This window comes from Myiozetetes cayanensis, unplaced genomic scaffold (genome assembly GCF_022539395.1).
Source record: "Myiozetetes cayanensis isolate MyiCay16 unplaced genomic scaffold, myiCay2020 scf2-11, whole genome shotgun sequence".
In the NCBI taxonomy this organism is placed as follows: domain Eukaryota; kingdom Metazoa; phylum Chordata; class Aves; order Passeriformes; family Tyrannidae; genus Myiozetetes; species Myiozetetes cayanensis.
Genome location: NW_026087411.1, coordinates 70,070,929 through 70,088,676, shown reverse-complemented (window position 1 = coordinate 70,088,676; position 17,748 = coordinate 70,070,929). Strand labels below are relative to the sequence as shown.

Genomic DNA, 17,748 nt, shown 5'->3' with positions numbered 1-17,748 from the left:
TTTACCATAGCTACAGCAATGAATTTCCATTATGATGACAGCTTCAACCACATCATGTCCGGAAAAGCAGCCAACCACTGCCTTTTAAAGAACACACGCATTTAACACGCAGAAAACGAGGCCTGCGTGGTGGGTTTCCTTTCCCTTTGCAACTACGTTGAGAAAAAAAATTGCCATTTCTTTTTATTTCAGGAACTCAGCAACCTGAAAGGTAAAGGCATTTGGACTCTTCCCACCCTTCAACCCCCCCTCAAAACAGCACTATCTTTTGCAATACAGTGCATTGGGCTGCAGTGAGAAGAAGGGGTGTTTGCAACATTTCTGGTCTCACTACCCCCCCTCTGTTGCCATGGAAACCGGACTGTGGCATCAGCCCTTTGTCCCACTCCTGCAGCAGCCTGGCCTGATGCTGAGCTTATGTGATGTGCCACGGATGGGAAGGACCACTCACTTAGTTTTGGATAATTTACATGGAAATTTGGGGAATAGCTCTTGGAGTCTTTTTGCTGGCAACACTAGGTGTGTGTGTACAGTGCTGTCCACTCACACACACGTGTACCTGTACGCAAGCACACTGAGTCGGCTGTGTGGAGAATCTTACAGGTATGGCCAGACAATGATATGCATAATATACAAAAATATCAGTTATCGCAGCCACACCATGGCATTTGGACAGAATGCAGGAGTGGCTTTTCATTGAATTTCCAGTCACTCATCACGGAAGGCACCAGATCTTCCCTTATTTAGCGCAGCACTAGCGGCTCTCACCATCAAAAAAAAAAAAAATTTCTGCAGTACATATGATAAATAACGATCATAATAATCCTGCCATGCTCCATTGACTGCGCTAGATCAAATTATCCCAGCAAAGGGGCTTGTCACAGTTGTTTGTGAGTGTTGCACAGCTCCCCGCTGCCCACTTCACATGCTCACATATATTGTTACTCAGTATTCATGGCAAGCCAAATGTGCTCCTCACCTCTTTCGTTCCAGTCCCACGAGTGCCTCATCAGACAGGCTTGCAGCCGCAGCCACTGGTTCTGCTGGTTTCGTGGTTCCTGCACACTGGTTTTGTGCTAGTCAGGCTTTATGGATTTTACTTTCGACTTGCCACCACAGAAGAGGAGATGACTGTTAAGCCTGTTTTATTTACCAAGGAAGAAGAGAGAAAGCAAGAAACCACAAATCCTGGAACATTTGTAGCAATAAGAGCCTGGGTTTTGCTGGTGCCCTTCCCTGGCAGAGGGGAGAAGGGCAAGCACCTGCCCAGCAGGTGACTGAGCAAGGTGAGATGCTCAAGCTCACTCCACCAGTCCCTTGCGAGTTCAGGAGGATGGTCAGGGTATTATTTGTTTCTTACAGTCATGGCTAGAGAAAAACTCTGTACATTTAAATTAAAAAAAAAAAAAAAGTGGTTTGGAAAATTCAGGAGAAACAAAGTGGCATCTATTCTTTTTTTTTTTTTTCATTGCATTGGTACAAACTTGACAGACGTTGTAGGTGTGAAAAATATATTCACACAGAATTGGAACAACTGTTTTCTGTCTCCTGCTACTGTGGTATGAAACCCATGGTGCTCATGAACACACTGGGTAAGTACACAAAGGCTCCTCAGCCCAAGCTTTGTCCTGGCAAAGACCTGTAATCCCTCTTTTTCCCTCTTCTCTTTTTTTTTTTTTTTTTTTCAGTGGGCCAGCATTCATGGATTCCCACACCAGGATAAAACAGAGGCAACTGAAACACCATGCAAATTCCTATTTCAAGTTCCCCAAGAGGACAAATGGGGAAAAGTACTAGTGATTACAAAAAATTGGGACAGGATCTTTTAAAAAGCTTCACTTCTCTTGAAAGCCATTTAACATTTTGAGCATGAGTCTTAACCATCCCTGTCATTTCACATTGCCTCCACAGATGCATTTCTGCTGTGGCTTGTCACACACGGTGCTGTTGTTTGTGTCACACCACGTTACTGATATCATTTACCATGGGCAGGCTGGCACAACCTCACAGCACGGAGGCATCAGCTGTGGCCTCTCACCAAAAAAAATCATATTAATACAATGCAACACAAGAGCAAAGTGGAAATTTTGCTTTTTCATCACTGCTGTGGTTAATGCCGTGTGTAATTTTGCAGGTCTCAAACCAGCCAAATACCCACTGCTTTGGGAGCAAGTTCTGCTCAGGGAGGGATTGAAGAATTCCTTGGACTGTGCTCTTTGGAGGGCTCATTTGACAGCCTTGAATTTAAAGTTTAAATTAAAGAATCTTGAATTTTGGTTTAAAACATACAGCTGGTCTGGAGAGCAGCTTAACAGCTGAAAGCAAGGGCAGGTGGATTAGTGCTGGGGGAATGGTTCAGTGTGTTTACATCTGCTATGGAGTCAAAAGCAAGGCTCATTCCCAGACCTCAGGCTCCACAAGAGAGGAGTAAGGGGCACGGAGAGAGGAGCCAGAGGTGGAGCCAAGGGGAAGGTTGTGCCTAGGATGGTGCAGGGGAACAGTCTGCCTGTGTGCTTGTGGCATACGCATGTGAGTCTCGGGGCCGTCTGAACAGCCACCGTCACCCACTGGTGGCTTCTAATCAGGGCTGGACCTGCCACCCAAGGCTGGTTCTGCCACCCAAGGCTGGTTTACACCACCCTCACACATGCAGAGAGACATGCCTGACTTTGGGGTGAGGAGAAGAGTGGATGGAGGAGGTAGGGGAGCTTTAAATTGCTGCCCAAGTAAATCTGCCAACCAAACACCAGAAATGTGGTTAAGCAATGTAATCACTTGCTTCATTTCCAAATAAAGTGGAAAAAGATTATAAATTGGGGGTGTTAGGGGGGAGGGGAAAGAAAAGATCTTGCTTATGTGAGGCATTAGATGTCACTCAGCCTCAAAAACAATGAAATGCTTTCCTCTGTAAGCGTAAGGTTTGTAAATGAAGATGACGCTGCAGAGGAATATTAAGGATCTCTGCACAGAGAGGCAGGCAGTAGCAGAGCAAGGAACACAACTGGAGCCTCCTGCCTCCTGTTGCTGCTTCCCCAACTATTTGAGTCACAGGCTGTCATCAATCTCCAGAATTAATTTTTTAAAATACAAGTCCTCTTCATTGTGTCCTCCGTCCACCTCCATGCTCTTTTCATCAGTACCCTGATGTTTGTATTTCACCTGTTTTGCACTGATTATTTTTCAACCATTCCCTCCACTACTTGTCTTCACAGCCCCCTCTGAAAAGGAACAGCCACCTGATGTGGAAGTGAAGCTTTTGGGGCAGGTGATAGTATGGTGAGGGACGAAGGACCAGGGTTTTAATGATCAGCAGGGAGGCAGCTCAACACCCAGGGTTTGGACACGGATTTTTTAGTGCTGGATTAGCCCCTAGTTTGTCTGATTTCCTGGGCACAAGGGCTTTGATTGCCTCCAGACTAGGTGGGTATCCTTCTGTGCCACATACACAACTTTTGCCATCACATCTGAAATACCAGCAGCCACATGAAAGCCCTGCTCTGCTCTCTGCTGTAGGCTCCTCTTTTGGTAGTTCCATTGGTTGGGGTCTCAAATGCACTGTTGCCACCCATGTAGCAATGGGGAACGGGTAGGGGAACAGCCCTTATCCCCAGGGTGATTTCTGTCATTCCCCCTAGATGCCCTGAAACAGCCTCAAACTGGGCTGAGCCACCAGCTCTTGCTGAACTGCCCAAGCCGTTTCAGATAGAAGACAAACCTGGCCGTGATCTGGGCTTTGCTGAGTATCACTGAGGACCATTCTGGATCCTGACCTTGTGCCATTGCCCCACCTCAGCCATGGGCTCCGTGGCACTGCCAGCTCTGCAGCCCTGTGCTGGGCAGTTTGGCACACATCACTCCACCACTCTCCATCCACCACCACCATTAATAAACTCCTACAGATTGTCACTTTATTTCGAGCATTACGCTATAATTTAAATAACTTGATTCTTTAAACAATTACATTCAATTACCTTCAGATTTCCACAAAATCAGAAAGCATTCGTGGTAAGTGAGAAAGGAAATTAAATATCCCAAAACAGCCCAAGTGTGTGCAGTCCTACTTGCTATTTGGGCAGAAGATGAGCAGGGCAGGGGGGGCTTGGAGCACATCTTTCCACCTGGCTGCAGGGGTGACATTCCCCCTGTCAGTCACCACAGCACAAATGGCAGCTGCCTGCCCAGGTTATGCCCTCTATGTGATTTTCCTCTGCATCTTTATTAGGCATTTCAGTTTAACAGGATTTTTACCTATAAATCTTTCCGGATGATGAATCAAACTCATGACACCCACCCCGACCCTCTTCAACCCCCCCCATGCTTGCACAGATACAGTTGGTTAAGTTATGATGGGGTCCAGTTTAAGGGAATGAATTTAAACAATTACCTTAATTACAAGAGCAGTATCATCTTTCAAGAAAGCGGGTCTCCAGGGAGGACAGCTGCTGAGAAGTCATTTAGACACGTGAACCTTTGAAAACAGCCGTGAGAGGAGCTGCGACTGCAGCCCTGGCTGCCAGCATTCCCTGCTCGCACCCCGACTCCTTCCAACTTGCCCAGCAAAGGAATTGATGCGTGACAGCAGCTCTTGGGCAAGCAAGAAATCCCCAGGCTGCCGGGCCCCCACACCACTGCCAGTCACCCCCTGCCCAGCCCAGCCCAGCCCAGCCCAGCCCAACCCCGGAGGTCACCTTTTGTTTAGGCACTGTTGCTAAATGGAAGTAAAGCCACAGAGACTTTCAGAAAATTAAGCACATGCCCAAGGCAAAGAGAAATCCCAAATACAAGCCTGGCAGCAGCCTGGATGGGCAAGGGGTGGCAGGACAGGATTCCCATCCCACTCAGATCCACACTGAGCCCAGCCTTCACCCACAGACTACCCCACACTCCCCCTTTGCCCCCTAGATGGGCTTTGGACCTGCTCTGCCTCCTCCATCCCTGGCACAGCAGCCCCTGCAAGGTCACCCAGCTACCTCCCCACCCCAACTCACTGCTCGCTTGAGGACATGATTATTTCGCAAATCACTAAACATCAGGAGCCGCTTTGTAATTTGCTTGGTTCTTTATTACATTTATTGATTTTAAAATATTTTAACGGCTCGTTTATTGCTGTGTTAAAGAGCTCAGAAAGGCAATAAAGCCACACAGCATCCTTAGTGATAAAAGAAATAATCCCTAGAGCTGCAGAAATCATGCCTTCTCCCTTCCCTTCTGAGTTTCTTTCAAGCAAAAAAAACCCAAGAGCAACTACACCCAAAAGGCCAAGTGCCTGAGAAAATCCCATGCACCCAGAGTGGGCAGGTAGAACAAAGTGAAATAAGCTGTAGTCAAAACTCAGGAGCTCCAAAGCAACCTGCTGCAGCTAAGAAACAAGGAAACCTTATTCATCCCCCGAGGTTAAGGTGTTTGACACACATGTGATATGTTTGTTCATGTGACTGAAGAGGCTGGCCATGGACCATCTCTGTCTGGCCAGTGTCAGCAGGGATGATAAAACAGTGGTGTGCCTCCAGGTCTGGAGCAAGGAGCTAGCATCAGTGCTGGGTAGAGTGCAAAACACTAACTTGCTTTTCTGCAAATATTTAGGAGCCCTGCTCTCCCCTTCAGCCCTGGCCCCACTTCCAGCATTGTGCATGTCACCCTGCGGGGTCACAGCCTCACCGTTCAGCACCTGAAGGTCAATGGAGGCTTCACCCGTGCTGTCAGCAGCCCAGCCAACTCTCCTGTGAAGGGACAGAAGTGGCAGAGGGGTGGCCCCACGGGGATGTATCTTTGAGCACCTTTCTCAAATAACTTGTCTCAAACAGCCTAACTTTCTGCACTAGAGATAACTGGGCCTGAGCAGTAATTAAAAAAAAAAAAAAAATCCTCCAATTGAGGGTTTTTGTTCCTTGGATTACTTTGCTGTTTCTGCAGTCATTTGCACCCCAGAGACTCTCCAGGGACTTAACCAATTAAACACCTACAGCATGGCAGCTGCCGGCAGCTCCCTACTCTCCAGTGGGAGACCACGGCCAGCAAACGCCGTTCCTGGGTGAGATGCCATCAGATTTCATTGATCGAGCCTCCATTCAGCACAGATCTCCGTGGTCTGCTTCCCTGTGAGCCTCTCTCTGCCTTAGAGGTGCAAAGCCCGAGCTGCTGGGCTTGCTGCATGGATGTGATTAAAAGAGAAGCAAAGGCAAGCTGTTGTTCAGCAGAGGGGGCCATTCCCCCTCCCCAGCAGCTGCCACAGTGCATACCATGCCTTTGTGTGGGCTCTTCCCCCTCGGGCTAGGGCAGGATCACACCCTCTCCAGCTTCCTCCCTTTCTTTAGGCTTGGAAAACTGCTCTGGCACTAGGAAAGCACGATGTTATTCCCATTTAAAAATAAATTAAAAAAAAAAAAAAAGACACTTCTGAAAGCAAGTTAGCAAAGAAATTCTGAAAGAAATTAGTGCTGAAGATGATAGGCAGGGTGGAAAAACAGCCGATGAATGTCACACCTGAGGAGGATGAAGGTCAAGAAAGCCATTCCCAGCCAGGAATTCAGTCCCGAAAGTTTGTCTTTTAGTAGTCACTGAGACTACTGCAAGGAGGAATCTGTGCTTCCACGGCAGGTCCTCCCCAACAGTCACTGCATGTCCATGTCACACAGAAAGCTGTTCTTCCCCAGACTGAACACTTGCTCGCACATCAGTGAGAGGAAAAACAAGGTGTGATGGTGCCACCTCCTGCCAGAGGAGCACTGCATCTCACTAGCAGGGGTGGGCTGAGCTGCCAACCTAAAGCCAAACTCATCAGAGAGAAAGCCATTAGTAGCAACCTCATATAATAAAATTTTATCAAATGTACAGGTCCAGTAGATTATGTTTTCCTCCATAGCAAAAAGAGCAGTAAAGATATATGTCTCTATATAAGCTATGTTTGCATATCCTTTTCCTAATTCAATAAAAAAAAATAAAATCTGTTGCTATCCAAATTCACTGTAATTATCTCTGTTTTTCTCTTGGCAAGTGCTATTTTTAGTCAACACGCATGCATAGCCATACTATAGCATAGCTATTTTTTAAATTACATATGCCAGCATAGTTTATAGATTTTAATTAGCTGGGGATTTGGATAGCCATCAGCAGTCAGGAGCTGTATGTTGTTTGCATACAAACTCAGTCAAGAAACTTCCCTACACAGCATCTGCTTGTACAACCAAAGAGGGGCAGACCCTTCCTAGGAGCCAAACTGCAGTACAGTTTAGAGCCTGTTGAACCAAGGGCTCAAATGCCACAGCTCCTCACTTGGAGGAGAAAAGGGGGGCCTGGGTGGAAGAGGATACTTCGGTGATGAGCATGCATTTAGGAACATAAATGCAGTTCTCCACTTCCAAAAAACTGACAGATGGACACATGGGACAGGTGTCCCTCCTTGGTCAGTAAGTCAAAGCACTACCTCCAACACTGATTGCAAAGGCCATTTCCTGCCCAGGGTACATCATGCGTGTCCCCAGGCTGGAGGGAATACAGAGACCCCTCTCCATGTGCTCATCGGAGGTCAGTGATGGTTTGGAGAGGCACAGGGCACCCCAGCACGCTTCCATCAGCTGTGATATCCATGAGTAGGGCCAGGGAGCAGGGCTCTTTGAAATGCAGCTGTGCAGCCACCCAGGCAGCTGTGGTACCTACACACAAGTTCACCACACTGACAAAACTGACAACAGCTACATTTCTTAGCTATACACTATTGTTCTTTAACAAAAAAAAAAATAAAAATACTACCAGAGATCAGAAATATATAAAAATTTCAGCATCCTCAGCTTCTGAGGATGATCTGTATCTGGATTTCATTTTAGTAGGGAATGGAGGAAGTACTTTTAGTACAGTTTAGCCTGAAAGCACCCCAAAGTCGTGCGAAATTCAGAATCCCAGGACAGGCTCTGTTGTCCTTCATGCACATGTAACTCTGCAGAGACTTGTTGAAGCCTTTCACAGGTGAGCAAATAACTGAACTAGCAAAGGAGGTTTAGACTCTGCAAATGGCCTCTGCTGTATGCCAGAGAATGGACAAGTTCTTCTTTTTTCCAGATGTGAAATATCTGCCAACAGAGAAAAAAGGGGAAAACAAAACAAAACAAAACCCAGACAACAAACAAACCAAACAAAAATCAGAACCAAAACATACTTCTCAGTTGTAATCTGATCTAGCTGATTAATTGCTCACATGCTAAACTTCAGAAATCATATTGTGATTATAATAAAACTAACCTAATTTTAGTGGTGATACTGTTTAAATAAAGGCTTGATTTTAGGATTTTCCTTATATTTTCCCTCCTCTGCTATTTTGACACTTCATCATTTTTGAGGCTGGCATGACGTGCATACCAAAAAGCCTTGCCTGTGCCTAACGAGCTGAACTATTTTATTATTGCCTAGCCTACAACCTCGCATCTACAGAGACCTGGCTTACAAAGGCTGGTGTCAGCTTCCACATCAGTGCCGTTGAAATGTTGAACACTGAGCCCTTACATAAAGATTCAAAGCAGCGTGGTGATTAATTGCTGTCACTCCTGCAAGTCTCCCAGGCTCACATTTGACCAAGAGGTCTGTGCTTCCCTTTTAAGAGACACAGGGGTTTGAACAACATTGCCCTATTTTTTGTTTTAATGGGCTTTTAGCAGCGAGCGCAGAAGCTGCTGTGCTGGGCAGGGCTGTCCAGGAGCGTGCGGGCAGCTGGAGCTGACCTGTGGCTGCTGCCTGGTACTGATGCCCCAGTGACATCTCACAGACACCACCCAAGACATGAAATTTGAAAGAGGTTAGAGGTGAACCAGGCAAGAATAATGTCAGCATTGATGTTGCAAGGAAACAAGGGACTGGACAAGCTAAGTTGCTTTCATCCCAGTTATTTCTCTTTTAAGCCTTGTGCTTCTATTGACCATCTTCTATTAAAGATGGTCCCCCTTGCCTCACTACCCGTCCTCCTCTTGCCTCTAATGCTCAGCTTGTCTCTTTGCTTCCACAGTGCTCAATGCAGCACCCTGCCTGTTTCTGTGTGCCTGGCAGAGCCAGCTCTGGGGTCACTGCGAGGACACAATGTCATCGTGCGAGGAGCAGCAGCACCCAGCCACCCCCCACTAATACCCTCTTTCCAAGAGACAATCCTTCAGGAGGTGTGGGGGGGGGGCATCATCCTGACTTCCATGGTTACCAGGCAAAAACACCAAAGGAGAGAAGAGGTTCTTCACTTATCCAAAAGAGCCTGACCCTCCTCCCCCAGTGCTGGACCCAGAGGTACTGGTTCTCAGGGTGGGGATGGGCTGGGGGACAAGCAGGTCACACAGATCACTTGTACCCCACTGCAAGCTCCAGCCCCAGCTGCCCTGCCTGATCACCTCCGAGTTTTATAAGCTTTCTGAGAGGTGGGCCAGAAGAATGAAGAACCATGTATAGGAGTCTCCATATTTGAAATAACTGGTAACTTTTAGCACACATACTATAGATTAAATATGAATTTGAATGTAAAATATAATGGGGCAGCTTTTTATCTTATGAATGAACTCCTCAGTCCCCATTGCAATGAAGGGGGTAAAAAATAAGAGAGATCAAATACACCTAACAAATCTACATCAGAAGGGAATCATAAAAAGATACAACCAAGATAAAACCTTATGTGGGGAAGTTAACTGCGAAGAGTAAATCCTCATAACTTCAGGAAGAAGTACCTGTACACAGCAGTCCCTTCTGCCCCGAGATGTTTAAGAGAAGCTAGTGGTGTAAATGAGGTAGCTCAAATTTCCTCCTAATTGGGAAGCTGACACCCATGCCTTGTACATGAGGCTGAGAGAGGAACAGGCTGAACTGATCTGGAAGGACCTGTGCAGCTGGGTGACATGGGTGGCCCAACATCTGGGTGCAGAATGAAGCAAGAGCTATCTCACTTCATCTGTTCACTTCAAACAACCAAAGTGATTGTCACCTGGGTCTCCAAACCTCACCACCCTGTCATGGACACTGCCTATTTTACAGCCATTATAACCCAATCTCAGGTAATGGGATTTACACATAGTAATTAATGGAGGTTCAGTGGTGAGGAAATTTGTCATTCGAGTTTAATTTACTGTACACACATATATTAGGAAACACAAATTCCATAGCTGTAATCCAGGCACAGAGAAAGGGTTGTGTGGTGGGAAGGAAAAAAATAAAACACACAGTAAACAATACAATGCTGGTCTTCCACACCTCCCGCTCCGTGAGTGTCTCCTCAGTGGGAGGAAGGCTTGCAAACAAATCTCAGATTGGATACTTGGAGGTAGAAGGCGAAGTCCCACTGTCACTGCTATCCCATTTCCCAGCTGCAGGAAACATCAGCCTGGCATATTGGTGAGTATGGCCTCATTCTGATCCCTGCTTACGTTTGGGGTGTGTATCCTTCAGAGAGAGCAGAGTGGGTTGACGGGGTATAACGGTACAGGTCACAAAGACCACAAAAGCTGCTGTATCTGTGGCATACTTGTGAGCAACTCCAGTGATGGAGAACCATGCAAAATCCAGGACCACCTTTTGCAACAAGGATAGCATTTCATTTTCAGGTACCTGAAGTTAAAGGTGGCCTCCTAACAGCCTGGACTTTGGAGTATGTAGTAACCATGCCCCAGCAAAGCCAAAAGCAATGCCTGGGTGATCCTCACTGGCCTGTGTGAGACCAGAAATGTCCCAGAGGCATCAGGGTTTTCCCAGATCAGGGACTACCCTGTGGGAAATACCTGCAAGATGTCCAGTTTTCTAGGGTTTCTCCATAGAACGCCTCCAGCTTTATGCTATGAAGCATCTAGCCATGTTGCTTGCAATAAAGAAAAGCACTCACACCTTAATTTAAAGGTGGATGAATTAAAAGCAATTGCTCAAGGTGGTCCATGCAGTCTCCTTTGTGCCAATAAATTCCACACATGCAATGTAACTATAACCTCTTCCCTGTTTAGGGATTAGAGCATAATGTGGAGGGCTTATACACAGTGAAAGACTGAAAATTATTCAGTGCTTCCTGATTCAGCACACACATGAAATCAAATTCTAGGTAGAGTGTAGGCAATTTGGCTTAAAAATACTATCATTAGCTTTACAATCTATTGTGCTAATTAGATTTATTAATAAGTTTCATTGCTAATAACAGTTCTTTTACTTACCTGAACGATAAACATAAACAATTTTGGCAGAAAATTATTTCCACCATCTAAATAGTGTCAGTGTGGGCTCAAACTGCATCTTGAAACAAAACACCAACATGAAAGAAATGAAGTGCAAACCACGAACATCACTATGACGTACCAATTTAGTATCCCAGCTAGAGATCAATACTGGAGTCACACAAAGCTCTCTCTTCTGTTTGCTCCCAACACAGCAACAAGCACTTGCTTACCTTACTGAATAGAAATGAGTTTAAGCACACCCTCAACCTCTAATCCAGCACTTGGGTGCTCTGCCAAGCCTTCGACAAAGCCTAAGAAAAAAAGAGCACCACTGTCACGCACAGATTTTGAGGATGATACTCCCAGGGGCATTTTCACATTTCCCTGCACAGAACATAAAACTCGAGTGATCATGGCACACTGTGGATGCCCACAAGGCGCCCCTGGTATCCCACAAACCGGCTCTTCAAGGCACGGCATCCTCATGGTAGAACCAACTAATGCATCTCCCCTTGCAGAGCTTAACATACAGCTGAATCAGAGATACCTTCACAATGACCATCTTATGCAAACACTTTTCCAAAGCAATGTTTATAGCTCAAAACACTCATTACAACCCATTTCCTCCTAAAAAAAAGGAAGCTCTGCCTTTCTTTCTCTGGCAGGTTTTTATTCCAAAATAGTTTAATAATAGTAGTAATAATTCCAATATTAAAATGGGTTTCCTTCAGCAGTTTTTAAATGAAGAGTCAGCAAGCAGTTTTGGGGGAAAAAACAAATACAGAAATAGAGGGCATGCAAATGTAACAGTAGAGTTTCTTGAAAACAAAAAAGATAGATAAATCTCTGTCTATGCCCTCTCCCCCTTCAGAAAGGAGAAACACAAAACCAAACCTACAGCTCAAAACACGGTAAGCATCCCCTGGAAGAATCCCAGTGTTTCCTGAAGAAATCCATGCCCCTGCCTCCCCCTGCTGAACGCAGACGGGAACTGCGCCCGCTCCTTGGGAAAAAGCACCTTCTCTTCCCCTACAACTCAAGGGTTTTCCAATTCACAGGTACTTGCTAGTGTTTAATTACTTTTAATATTAATCAAACTCAGTCAATGTTTTGTAGGGCAGAAGGTTAAATCAAATCACACAAACAAACGAGAAAAACCTCATTTTTATTACTTCTTCCTTCTTCCTACACCCATCTGCTTCATCAAGCAGCATTTATCTGCCCTAAATCTAATTCATGGTGCTTCTCTCTACAAATGCAGCCACAGCAGCCCACACCCATACGTGAGCTGGGCCAGGAGGAGCAGGGCCAGTCACACTGCCATCACCCTCCTGCCTATTCCAGCAAAGTCCCATTTTTACCCCTCAGAAGTGCTGCAAGCCACGAAGGTATTCGCAGCATCGCTGGTTGGGTGGACAGTTGGGCTCTGCAGTTGCCCCCTCTGACCTAGAATATGGGGCTACGAAAAGGAGCACGACAGCAGCAGGGCAGAAGCAAATCTATTCACACAAAAGAATACCAGCTGTTTCCCAGTTATGCTTGGGTCACTGTCGCACAGGGATGGAAGCAGCAATGCAGATTTTATTTCTAGAACTTTTTTTTTTGCTCTTCAGTTACTAGCCCAGAGTTTCAGAAGGTACAAAACTGGCCAAATTCATTCCTAAACCCTATCAGAAAGTGAGGCATATACACAACAGTGAGCAAAAAATGCTGCTTCTTCCTGTAAAGCGCTTTTCCCATCCCGGTAACTGTTATTCAAGAGGGAGCTTGTCAATGCTTGAATGACAATTCACATTTTTATTACAAAATGGTTATTAATAGACACACCCCACAACAGATGAACCAACAACTCAGTAATGTTGGGCATCTGCAGTTGGGGGGTTTCAACACTGTGAAGCTCTTAAATACCTCCCCAGCCCCACTTCTGCATCTGTCTTGGAAGGTGGTGTAAAATTATGCACAACTACACAGCCAGCATTTTTAAAAGAAACATTATCAGCATGCCTTCTTCACGTTATCAAGATTTCCAATACCACCACAATTTTTCTTCTCACATCTTCTATTAAGTTACCTTGACTATACAGGAGACACATATTTGAAGAAGTATTAGATTTAGCCTCTGTTGGCTCAATAGAATTATCCTTGGTTTGCAAACTTTCAGTGTAATCCCAGCTGTCAGCTTTGATCTTTAAGAGGAAAATAGTTCAGTGTTCAGACCAGGGACATGATTATTTTTTTTTTTCTTCTTGAAATCATTTCAGTACATTCACATCTTGCCAGTATATGCCTTGCCTTTAAACAGTAAAATTTAGGGAACAATGGTCATAGCACAGCCCAACACCCCCATCCCCCCTTATGCTTTTATTATCAACTATATCTCCTAACTATAATAATTTTCCTGCTTTTAACAACTGCAGAATTTCACTGTGAGTTGTTCTGACAGAACGATGTAATCTTACCATTCACTTCACCTAGGTGCTTGAGAAAGAGTCACCAGATTTTTTCACTATCATTTCTCTCATCAGTGCAGAATTTGGCTCAGAAGCCTATGGAATGCAACTCGAGCTTTTGTTGTTATTTTCCTACTGTATTTTGCAAATAAAAACCGGAGTTAAAAGGCATCAAGCGTAGAAGCCATTTAATTTAAAGCTATTCTTCATTCTTGCGTTTGAACACCTGACACTGCTTATGGTTTTCAAGAGTTTTTTCTGCACAATGTGCACTTCAAAAGTACTCTGAAAGATAACATAATCTCATTTAGAACATCTTCAAATTTTATTTGCTCTATTGCAATTACAAAGAATATAACAATGTAAATTTGCATTTAAAGTGACAACCTTTTCTAATAAACAAGGTCACAAATTAGTGTGCACCTATTCCGGCTTTGGGCAATTTTCATAGGATGGAATTTTTCCCTCATGGTAACTTGTCACATTTTACAGCATTGCATTTTCCTAATTCAATACACAGGAACAGAAATAGATCTGTTCCTACTTGCAGAACACTCACAGGTATTTCTGAAGTATAGAAATGCAACATTTTGAGTAATTTTCATTTGTTTTATTGAGAGGAAGAAAAGGAAGAATCCATCTGTGGCTTTTGTCAAGTCATACAATACACTAACAGCCCTGATTCTCTCCTCCCTGAAATTATTCTCTAATTAGACTTGATTTTTTTTTTTTTTTTAAACAGGAGTAGGGACAGAATCAAACAATCTGTCTTGTTTACAATCCTGCAGGAGACTGAGGTAAAAAAAAAAAAACCAAAAACAAAAACAACTCAGACAAAGAGGCACACTATTACAAATGCAAACAGCCATCAAATTGTCCAGTTTATTCATGGGAATTCAAAATTGATACAAAACATGCCCTCTACGCATGTTGTATTTTACCCTTAGAACGTTTCTGACGGTTTCAGGTAGATTCAGAATATACTTCAGCTTTCAGGATGTACCTTTTATAAAGGTATTACACAAAAGCCGCTTACTTACATACAACACATGGTCCCAAAACTTTTCAGACATTCTGTTTATCAAAAGACTCAGATCATCTGCTGACCTGATGAAATAAAGGCTTAAAAATGTTTTAAGCCATTAATAAGTATCCTATGGCAGAGTCAAGAAAGTTTATGATTTCCATTATAATCTCGGGCATAAAAAGGCAACAGTCCTAAAAAAAGCAGCCCTCCAGAATATATGGAATGTGGCAATGGGTATGATGCCAATTTATAATGATCACGTTAAGTAAAACAGATTTTTAAAGCTATGAATGATGTGAGCAGTATCACAGCAAAATAGTTAATGAATACCACAGAACCAATCCAGTTTGAAAGTTGAGCAGATGTTGTTTCAATCAGCAGAGATTTGTAATGTCAAATATACCAAAAAATTTTCTAAAATAAATTCTTAATGCAGAAAAATTGTGAAAGTTTGCTCCTAGCTAATAGTACCTTTTATTTAAATTGGACCCTAAACTGATCAGACAATACATAGCCCACACTTTTGGACATTTATAATAAAAAAGCTTTTATTTTCAATTGAAACAAATGCACCATCCTGCACTTTGAAGGCTATAATGAGCCATAAGCATATTCCAAGGTGAATCAATGGCAACAGATTTGTTTCACCTCCACTGAGAAGTTACATAATGCACTCTTAATTGGTAAAGAAAATTTAAACTCAGCCTTCTCAAAGCTTCTGTACTGTGTTTCTTGGTTATTTTACAAGTTCCACAGTCAGACCAAGAGTTTGCAGTATGCGCAGATATTGTAGTCAATCAACAGTACTGTTTAACCATCGTCTTCCTCCTCTTCCTCTTCCTCCTCAAAACTGTCTTCAAAGCCCTCACTGTCTTCCTGGTCCTCATCACCTTCTATTGCTGTATCCCATTGTGGATGGTTTTCTGGCACTGGTTTTGCCTCATGAACTTCCAGCTGCAATTGGATAAGGAAAAAGAAGAGGGGAAAGAAAAGGTTACAGACAATAAACAGCAATTCAGGAAAACAAACAAACCCACCCACCCAAAACAAGTGACACACCACACAAAAAGGACAGTCAAAAAACCAACCAACCAAACAAGAAAACAAATCCCATCTCACCCCAAAAATCCAAAACAAAACCAAGAGCTGCTTCCAGAAATACAGCATGCCAGATTTTTCTCATTAACTGTATGAATCTAGGACTAAGGGCAGAGAAATGCCATGGCAAACCTCAAGGTATAAAAAGCCAGCGCCAACCATACTGCAGAAATTGAATAAATGTTAGAAAAATGTGAATAAAATACATAGGCACTGGAAAGCATCACAAACTTTAGTCCTGTTTAATCCATCATAAAATTGCAACTACTGACATCAGGCAGAAACCACTTATAACTCCCTCCTTCCCACTTGTTTTAAAATTAGGACAGGTTGAATTCTTATAGATAACAGGAACTTCTGGGGTTTTAATAACCATATGAAGTAGCTTTCAGTGTAATACAAATACATAACACAGTCAAACATCACCTTCAATGGTTTAATCTGGTCCAATCCCATATATGAATCCGATCTTAAATAAACTGTGTACTGATAGTTTCCAGGCTTGCCTGGTGCTGGGAACTTCAGCTCTACCTACAAAATAGAATTTACACCATAAGTTCTTACTGCTTTCAAAAGACACATTAAAACCAGTACCTGAGTACTCCAATGAACAATAAATACTACTACAGAATAATACCTTTTTCTTAGAAAGTTTTAGTTTCTTAGTAGCGACATTTCCTTGAAAATCTCTACGCAATAAAATAGACACAGAAAAGACTCGCAATACCCAAGCACAAAACATTGCTGAATAATCAGTCACATGTTTTCTGAGTTAGACCAAGTAATTACATTAAGTACACAATTTCACCCCCTTGTATGCGAAGTCGTAAAAACCCAAACAGGTTAAAATATTTAGTCTGCTGAAAGTATTATCTTAACTCTACTGTTACTTGAAATTGAACATAACATCTAGTTTGGAAGAACAACTACATTAAGTCTTCCTTTGAGTATCAAGAAGAACACAGCCAAAGGTTACAGTCTCCGAAAGGTTCACAGGAGCCAAAGCCAATTAATTTGTCATAGTCTCTCCTTTAAAGAAAGAGGACACTTAATATTTCTAACAAATTTTAATAACTTTAAGAATGTCATTGTATATGAATACTGGGTTTCATCAGCTTTTGATATCAGGGAAAAAAATCCCCAAACATAATCTGCAAAGAAACTTGAAAGTCATCTTAAATTACTTTTTCTTTCTCCATTATCAATTTTCACAGTTAAAAGGCTCTTCCCTGCTTTTATCAGGAGAGCAAAATTTGTTTTCCATCTTAATACATAAGTATAAAAAAAATTTAAAATCTAGATGTATTTGCATACCATAGACACTTTTCTAATACTCCAAAAAGAAAACTCTCCCAGTACTTTACCTCTTCTTTATCTTTTAGTGTACAAACGTGATATGGCATACATATTAGCATCTGCTCCTTCCGATCTGCAATATAGAGCCACCACCATTCTTGCTTTTCCTTTCAGAAGGGGAAAAAAAAAACAAAACAAAAGAAAACAAAAACACCGGGATTATTGAAGTCATAGAAAATTATGCCCCTGCACTTTATAACAGGTAATTAGGAATTACTGAATCCTTGTAATACAGACAGAAAGGAAGCAGTTTGTGTTTTGTGGGTTTTTAAAGCTCTTGGATATGCATGAATAAAATATACAGTATATACTGTACACTAAAGGCAAACAGATTATCACAAGTGACTTCTGGTCTCCAAAGGTTTCATTCCATATATTTAACTTGAACTACTATGTGGGACATGGAACCATTCCGAAGAATTGCGTTCACTGAGGGTTGATGAGCAACTTGATGCAATATACTACTACCTTAGATCCTTCTACAGAAATCCAGCCTGGATAAAAAGTTCAGCATATAAAGCAAGGAACACCCAGAGACAGATAAAGTACTCTTCCCAGTAAAGTCTTTTTCAGGTAAGTGTACTTTACCCACGGCTCCCCCGCTCCAAAAAGTGGGAATCTGCTGAAAAATGAAATTTGAACCTACTGAGATTTCACT

At 43.1% G+C, this 17,748-nt stretch overlaps 1 protein-coding gene across 1 annotated transcript in view; it reads right to left on the bottom strand.

The window, feature by feature from the left end:
- Positions 1-13,912: 13,912 nt before the first annotated feature.
- Positions 13,913-17,748, bottom strand: part of SEC63 (SEC63 homolog, protein translocation regulator) — a 61,854-nt gene continuing 58,018 nt past the window's right edge. The window contains exons 19-21 of the mRNA XM_050316348.1: positions 17,099-17,197; positions 16,161-16,265; positions 13,913-15,590 (exon numbers count right to left, since the gene is read on the bottom strand). Coding sequence (XP_050172305.1) covers positions 15,447-15,590; positions 16,161-16,265; positions 17,099-17,197 — 348 coding nt within the window. The 3' untranslated portion in view covers positions 13,913-15,446. The remainder of the gene's footprint in view (positions 15,591-16,160; positions 16,266-17,098; positions 17,198-17,748) is intronic.